General features: G+C 34.2%; 1 protein-coding gene across 9 annotated transcripts in view; it reads right to left on the reverse strand.

Moving 5' to 3' along the window:
* Nucleotides 1-8,077, reverse strand: part of LOC125868366 (protein NSP-INTERACTING KINASE 3-like) — a 29,226-nt gene extending 21,149 nt beyond the window's left edge. For 2 of the 9 annotated variants that reach the window (XM_049549028.1, XM_049549027.1), the window contains exons 1-9: nucleotides 7,136-8,072; nucleotides 6,586-6,718; nucleotides 6,408-6,479; nucleotides 6,132-6,275; nucleotides 5,916-5,975; nucleotides 5,577-5,674; nucleotides 5,288-5,434; nucleotides 4,085-4,426; nucleotides 2,915-3,309 (exon numbers count right to left, since the gene is read on the reverse strand). In XM_049549028.1, coding sequence (XP_049404985.1) covers nucleotides 2,915-3,309; nucleotides 4,085-4,426; nucleotides 5,288-5,434; nucleotides 5,577-5,674; nucleotides 5,916-5,975; nucleotides 6,132-6,275; nucleotides 6,408-6,479; nucleotides 6,586-6,718; nucleotides 7,136-7,232 — 1,488 coding nt within the window. In that variant the 5' untranslated portion in view covers nucleotides 7,233-8,072. Of the gene's footprint in view, nucleotides 1-2,101; nucleotides 2,640-2,914; nucleotides 3,310-4,084; nucleotides 4,427-5,287; nucleotides 5,435-5,576; nucleotides 5,675-5,915; nucleotides 5,976-6,131; nucleotides 6,276-6,407; nucleotides 6,480-6,585; nucleotides 6,719-7,135 lie in introns of those variants that run through there. The other 7 variants (XM_049549030.1, XM_049549029.1, XM_049549032.1 and 4 more) reach the window with 7 other exon arrangements.
* Between the last annotated feature and the right edge of the window lie 552 nt (nucleotides 8,078-8,629).

Genomic DNA, 8,629 nt, shown 5'->3' on the forward strand with positions numbered 1-8,629 from the left:
TATATATAAAAGAAAGAAAGATAGGATACCATTTTCCTATCTAATTTCTAAAGAGCAAATTAGGCCTGTGTATGGCTAAAATATATGGCCAAAGGATACATGTGTATGAAATACTTATAGTAATTAATAATGAGAGATGCATACCTGTGAATTATTGTGATCTGCACTCTCAAAGTTCATCCTCCAATAATCCCTTTCATCTTCAATAATTACTTAATTTTCTCTTAAAAATACAGAAAAAAAATGACTAGTTTGAATTCCTTTCAATGCTCTTCTCTTCATTTCTAATTCTAAAAATCAATAATTCAAATCATGTCAACCGTTGGATTGAATGAATCGACGGCCAAGAACAATGCACGTAGCCCGAATAAAACATGTGGCAAGGGAAAGGAGACTAATAGATAGAACACTGTTGTTTTACGCACGGGTGGCTGGTGAGGCTTAAAGAAAATTCTTCGCCTTAGGCTCCCAATTTTAGGGGCCCCAATTTTTTGTTAATTAGGTAGGATTAAACTCTAAAAAAAAATAAATTAGAATTAAGACAACAAATGCAAACGGCATTAATGAAGTGATAGATATGACAATTACTTTTTATCTTTTCAATAAAAAGTTGTGTACCTTTTTTGAATGTACAAGTTATCTTTTTTTTTACCTTATACTTTTCTAATTTATTTTTATATATTCTATCCTCCCCTCTTCCTCTCTTCTATTTCTTCTCACTTTCTCTGTTCTAATCTTACATCTCCCTTATTCAAAGCTATAATATCGGCTAAGAAAACTGCATTAGAGATGAATATAGAACCTGAATTTCGTAAGAAACGTGTAATTTGTAGAAAAAAAATATTTTGATGAGAATGTTGATAATGAAATCACAAGATCTCTTGAAGAATCATTTAGAGTTGATAACTTCTTATACATAGTAAACCAAGCCATATTTTCACTTCAAAATAGATTTGAACAATTTGAAGTATATGAAAGTATTTTTGGTTTTATATTTAGTGAAAAAAAATTGAGATCATTAGATGATGAGAATTTAAAAAAATATTGTCTTAATCTTGAATGTTCCTTAAAACATAATACTCACTCCGATATTGACGGTTTAGACTTATTTTCTGAATTAAAAGTGTTAAGGAAAATCATAAAAGTAAAAGACAATACTCTAATTGAGATAATTAAATAAAAAAACTTGATTCTTTTCCAAATGCTTACATTGCTTATGGAATAATGTTAACAATTCTTGTAATAGTCGCCTCAGCATAAAGAAGTTTTTTAAAATTAAAAATAATAAAATCTTATTTAAGATCAACAATGTCTCAAGAAAGATTAAGTGGTTTGGCTATATTATTGATTGAAAAAAAATTATTAAAAGAGATTGACTATATAAAAATTATTAATAATTTTGCATCTCAAAAAGCTAGAAAAATAGACTTAAAATAAAAATATTTATAATTTTTCTTGTTTTCTCCTCTAATGGCCGACAGATGAAAGATTATACTAATAGTTTACAGACCCTACTAAAAGTTTGTATCTTTATCTTCTTATAATAATAAAGTTTAGAGACCCCACTTACTTAATAATTGCTACTAGACAAAAAAAAAAATGAGTGTGCGCAGCCCTTCCATAACTTTATTTATCAGTTATCTATTGATTTACCTTAAAAGTTCACCTACCAATCTAGTAAGCAGATAGACAGAGGCGTATCCAGGATTTTGAGATGATGAATGCACTATTATAAAAAAGGTTGATCTATGATATAAATTTGATAGTTCGACATTTAGAAAGAAAATTAAAACAAGATAAATATAAAATTCAAATTTCTAACCTCGCGGAGAATCGCATTATGTGATACTTCAAGTGTGAGTTCACACATCTATATTTCAATATTTTTTCTAAAATATAACACTACTATATATGATCTCGGGAGGGGACCATGGGTTCACGTGAACCCGATGACCCCCCTAGATACGCCTCTGCAGATAGAGTAGAACATAAGGACTTGAAAGTATAAAAGATCAATGAATAACATAGTATGAACTATGAAATCTCCACTTCACTTGATGAGAATGGCAAGCCTATGGCGTTTTATTACTCATAAATCTCAAAATCTTTCTTATAAAAAGAACAAATGAAATCATAATTACATAGCATATCATTTCAAAAATTGAAAGAACAAGAGGGAATATATCATATATGAACTCAGCTTACACATGACTTATTCCCTTTTCTTTTACAAAATGAATACATACATTCAACAGCAATGAAATACCTCTCACTTCAACTTTAGCAACTCAAGGATGATAAGAATCGAGGACGAAAAATGGATGTCATCTAGGTCCAGAAAGTTCCATTGGTTCAACTAGTGAAGAGTCTTCGACGTAGTTGGAATATCTTTGTGGTGTATGTTCAAAAGCTCGGTTTCTTGGAGTCTCGAGCTTTTGTGATGCCTCCCATTTTTCAGCCAATCCATCGCCTTCTAACATCCTTAATGCTTCGGACATTTTTGGGCGATGAGAAGGGTTGAAATGGGTGCATAGAAGGGCAACTTTAACCATCTCTTCTAGCTCAATCTGGTCAAAGTTATTTTTCAAATTGTTGTCTACCATAAGGTTCAGTTTCTCCTCTTGATGCAGCTTTCTCACCTGCATATCATTAATAGTAATTAAACGAGAGAGTTCGTTGAAGTATGCTAATGGAAAAGAGCCTTGTAAACTAGATGTACACACCACTAGCTAGCTATATTTGAGGTTTGAACCTACAACTCCTTATAACTGAAAAGAGAACAGCTATGAGAAAGAGAGAGAGGAGAGACGCATAACCCGCCTCTGTATAGCTTATTCCCTCTCACAACCCACAGTACATATTTCAAAAAGTACTTGGTACAACATCCAGAGAAAGAGAAAGAGGAGAGACGCACCCAATCAAGCATAACAACACCTTTCTGGTTGGCCCCTCGACCAAAGTCCATAGCTTTCTGGCCAGTAATCAGCTCAAGTAGCAAGATTCCAAACCCAAAAACGTCAGTTTTTTCAGATGATTGGCCAGTAGACAAATATTCTGGAGCAATGTGGCCAATGATGCCCCTAACAGCAGTTGTCACATGGGAATCGTGGTGATCCAAGAGCTTTGCCAACCCAAAATCACCAACTACTGCCTCAAATTCTTCATCCAACAGAATGTTTGCTGCTTTGACATCACGATGGATAATTTTGGGATCACACTGCTCATGCAAGTAAACTAGCCCTCTTGCTGTACCCTGTGCTATCTTTTTCCGCCTTGACCAGTCTAAAACTGGTTTACCATTTATGCTATCTGCAAATTTTAGAAACCACAATGCATTTTCAATCAAGCCAATATATGTATCAACTTCAACTGTTACAAAATTCAGTTACTTGGAAACTATTAAAAAGTAACTGATAAAGTTCCAGAAAAGCAAAATGAGCTTGGCTTTCGAACATGCAGAAACATACAACAATGGTTTCAGCCAGCAGCAAACTGATAATGTCTTATCATATAACTACAGCAGTACAGAGTATGTGAAGGTGGGCAGCCCACCACGGGCTCAAGGATGGACTGACGTAAGGGTGGGTCGTAACATCTAAGCTTGTACTTAACCAGAATCTTATGGCCTCAATTCACCAATGACAACGGTTGCTGGTCTTCAGAGCACTCACTAATGTTTAATGACAATAAATTGGGAAGTAGGAACTGTTCACTAACATGACTTCTTTTAAATTAGACATGGTCCAAAATTTGGCACTATTCTAGTATTATATTTGTCCGTACACCTTTTACAGCTTTAAGAACTCAAATTCATACTATCCACATTCTAAAATTTATATGATGTTCGCTTTAACAAGTATAATAACCACTATTTAATAAATTTATTCTACTACAAAGTAATAAATGAAAGAAATTAAAATTTTAAACTCTGTATCCTATCAATTACCTGTCAAACAAAATGAATGAAGGGAGTAGTAACAAATACCATGTGAGAATATTTAACTTTTATAAATGGAAATGTTGGACTCATTATCTGAAATCAATAGTGAGTATTATGTATTAACACATGGAGGCAAGAGCTAACCTTTTAATCGTGATGCTACACTTCCATTTGGCATATAGGGGTAAACAAGAAGCCGTTCACTTTCAGTTGAACAAAACCCCAGAAGATGGAGAAGATTCCGATGGACAGCCAAACTAATCAATTCTACTTCTGTCTGAAATTGATTTTCACCACCAACAGCATTGTAGTCGTTCAATCGCTTGACGGCCACAACAGTACCATTGTTTAAGCTGGCCTTGTACACAACCCCAAATCCTCCCTTTCCCAAAATACGTTTTGAGCTGAAATGGTCAGTGGCAGTCCGCAGTTCCTTAAGGGTGTACCTTTTCAGGTGACCCAAGCATACCTCTGGATAACAATGATCTGCATTTGAGAAGTCGTTACTCAGATACAACTTTGAGGAATAGTTAGAGACAGATGGAGAAAATCTTTTGAAAAGTGAAACAGGGAGAAAATAATAGAGGTTGGCAAAAAGGTCCCAAAACTGATCCACATATATGAATCAGACAACCAAAGTACAAGATTATCAAGAGTAACTTTCAACGCAATAAATGTGGCAAGGCAATTCACCAGGCATGGTGGCCCGAGAGAGTGAACATAACACCATCTTCCTTTTTACAGAAATATTTACTTCAACTTGCACAAGAAAATGCAAGTGTAATTATTCAGATATGTGATTAACAAATTATTCTGTCAATGTTTGGAACTAAATGTTTAAGGTAGCCTGTAGTGGATCAGGACTTGTCCCGATAACAACGAAATTAAAACAACTTTTCTGAGTCCTTACTAGGAAAATTGACCAGAACTACTGAGTATGCCAAAGGGCATAATTTTCTAACTGAGGGCATAATTTTCTAACTGACGGGGTTCGAAAGTTCTTCATATACAACAGGTTTATTGAATATGGTAAACACAGAATTTATCCCCAATTCCTATTACTTGACCACTCATGTCCTCTCTAAAACTAAACAAATGAATTTAAAATCAGCAATCACAAAAATCTTTTTAGAGATTAAAATAAAGATTCAAACCACAAACAGGTGACTCTGTAACATCCTAGCTTAAAAAATATTCACATGATACCTAACACCAATCACTCAGACAATAATGAAAAGCTCACTTGGCTCAACTTATATATCTGTGGCAGGAAAAGAATCAGAAATGCAGAACTAATAAAAGCTCAAATTATCATAAAGAAGAGGGGGGGAAAGTAAATCAACTAACCATTGACATCAAAGAAGATCTGCTGATTATTTCTGTAGCGCCACCAAAGAAGCAAAGCGAGGGCTATTATGACCAAGAAAGCAGCACCAAAACTTGCAACAAACGCAACAACCACGCGACGGCTCTTGCGTGCAGCACCAGATTGATCTGTGATTATCAAAAATAATAGATGCAACACATTTTCAATAACACAAATAGCAAAACTTCCTCAGTATGTATAATATGTTTTAACAGTTTTCCATTTTCAGGTGCAAGGGAAGGGACTTGAGCATGAAAATGCTATCTGTACCTGCCAGACTATCAGGTGGGAAGGACAGTGGTTCTGGATAGACTGCTGAGCAATTATTCTCAGAACCTTGACCACAAATTAAAGGATTCCCGAGCACTCTGAAAGCCATGAAGAGGAAGTCAATCTCACTATAGTGCGGAATACTAATGAAATACTTTTCAAGTACCAGTTTACCCAAAAGCATTTGTCAATGTATTTTTAATAATGGATTTTTATCAACTAAGCATCGAGATTTACAGGTACAGCCGTACAGCAATAGTTTAACGTCAATAATATTAAGATAACTACTTGAAAATGAAATAACTGAGTATATTACGGCAATAGAAAAGGCCGACTTACTTGAAAGCTCGTGCTGATATTTTAGGAAGGGTACCACTTAGATTATTATAAGAGACATCCCTGCAAGCAATGATCAGCTAAGTCAATCACAAGGATGAGGACGAAACAGAAGATTTGAGTCAATAGGTAACATGATGTATTCAATCTTTGACAGAGTGAAATATATGGTTGGAGTCTTGAAAGTGAATAATAATAAGTGAAAATTCATGAACTCACAAATAATTCAAATTCTTCAGGTCTTCGAAGGAAGTGGGTATTTCGCCTTCAAATTTATTGTTGGAAAGATCAAGTGTCTGAAGCTTTTGTAACTTCCCAATCACATCAGGAATATGACCAGAAATGGCATTGTTTTGCAACAATCTACATGAACAAGTCAAGAACAGTTTGCAAGAAAATGGCTTAATAACACTAAGAAAATCATATAACAAGTGACCTTAGGTATAACGGAACCAAGTAGCAGCAACTGAGAGATGTATATAGTCAAGAACTTACACATATTGCAAGTTAGTAAGATTGCCAATTCCAGGCGATAAGGTGCCAGCTAGACTTTGACTAGGTAGTGCTCTGATGCAAGAGAAAATAGTCAGCAATAAATTTACTGGATTAAATCAGGCCTTTTCATGAGCCAACTAAGTTTCTACTAAATTACTCTTTCATCCAAACAACTTACAGAGCAGACACATAGCCATCCAAGGAGCAAGTGACCATTCTCCAACTGCAGGGGTCTACAGAATTCACATCCCAATTGTCCAGAACATTATAGGGGTCATGTAAGGCCTTCTTAATTTCCGTCAAAGCTACAACTGCACATTATTATATGGAAAAACAGTCACTCTATTAGATTACTTCCACTGTTTTCAGTTTTCAGTTTGTTGTTGCATCAAAGATTCAATATAACGAGAGGAAATCGTAAAGAAAAAAGATAGAACACATAGTCACATACTCATATACATTGCAAAAAAAGGACTAAGGGTTCAAATTATGAAGAAGTAAACACAGGACGAATACAAGGGGATTCAATGCCTATTATATATACATAAAAATATTCGTAACCTTAGATATACAGTTTAATTTTCCGTCGAAGGGGATTCAGATGAACCCCTTGCACCCATGTGGCTCTAACCCTGATCCAGGGGAATTAACAAGTTCTTCTACTCTTAGCTTAATTTGATAAAAGGAAATTTTCAGTACAAGTGAGAAATTTCAAGAAAGAAGCTAACCTTCATAGTTTACACCAGCAGGAGAAAGTGTAGCAGAAGAACTCTCCATCAATGTACAAAACAGTAGCAGCCCCACATTCCAAAACAGATACAACATTCTTTCCAGTACAGATTTCTACAATCTCACCTACTCAACAAAGTAATTTTTCTAACAAAACTCCATAATTTATCATTAAAAAAAATGCCCTTTTTATCCATTTTCAACCCCTCCACAAACACCTGATAAACTTGCTCATTTCAAGATTGAAAATCTCAAACACACAGATGATAAAGTTTCAGTGTTTTCATAACTAGCTCTTTCAAGAAACTGGAAAAAGCTCAAACACCCAAATGACAAAGTCTCTGTATTTACACAACTAGTTCATTTTAAGATTGCAAACCTCAAACACCCAAATGACAAAGTTTCAATCTTTACACAACTAGCTTTCAAGAATTGGAAAATCTCAAACACCAAAATGACAAAGTTTCAGTCTTTACACAACTAGCTCATTTCAAGATTGAAAACCTCAAACACTCAGATGATAAAGTTTCAGTCTTTACACAACTAGCTTTTCAAGAACTGGAAAAAGCTCAAACACCCAAATGATAAAGTTCCAGTCTTTATACAACTAGCTCTTTCAAGAAACTGAAAAAACCTCAAACACCCAAATGACAAAGTTTCAGTCTCTACACAACTAGCACTTTCAAGAACTGGAAAAACCTCAAAACACCCAAATGCCAAGTTTCTTTCTTTTACTCAATTATGCTAAAACTGGCAACATTGAGCTTAAAAGGAAATAAAGACAGAATTTATCTCGAGAAAGGGAAAAAAACAACACAATGACTAAAAAAGCCTGGAATTCTGGAAACCGTGAGATCTAGGAATGTGTTAGTAACTGACCCCCAAAAATTCTTCTTGGTGAATTTTAACTTAAAAGTTACTAAAAAGTTTTTTTTTTCCCCTTCCCATCACATCCTTTTCAATATCATTATCATCATCTCCCTCTATTATTATTATGCCTCGTCACTCTTTTTTATATTTAACCAGAAAAATACAAACATGCTCAGAATATGCCAAACTTTAGACCAGAAACTCTCAGACAGAGATGTGGACACCTTTAAAAGTTAAGAATACAAAGTAGTAGTAAAAAAACATGTACTTTTCCCTCTCCAATTTTTTTAAAAAATTTGGATGCATTTTGGCAGTTGAATTCTTGTTTATCTGAAACTATATAAGTAATTCATATAACCAAGAAATTGCAGAGATGAAATAAAATTAATTGATTAGTAGTTTAAACGAAAAATTGTTCAAAAATGAACCACATGTATTTTTTTCAAATGACTACTGATGTTCGGGAATGGAAAGAATTACCTAGTTTTTTTTTTTCACTGTTGAGCGCATTTTTTTTAAAAAAAATCACATCTAATCAAATATCAAATAAATTACGATGGAATGAGCATGATATATATAGCTCGATCTTTTCATTTTATTAAATACTTATAATAGATAAAGAT

The sequence above is a fragment of the Solanum stenotomum genome, chromosome 6 (assembly GCF_019186545.1).
Source record: "Solanum stenotomum isolate F172 chromosome 6, ASM1918654v1, whole genome shotgun sequence".
NCBI lineage: Eukaryota > Viridiplantae > Streptophyta > Magnoliopsida > Solanales > Solanaceae > Solanum > Solanum stenotomum.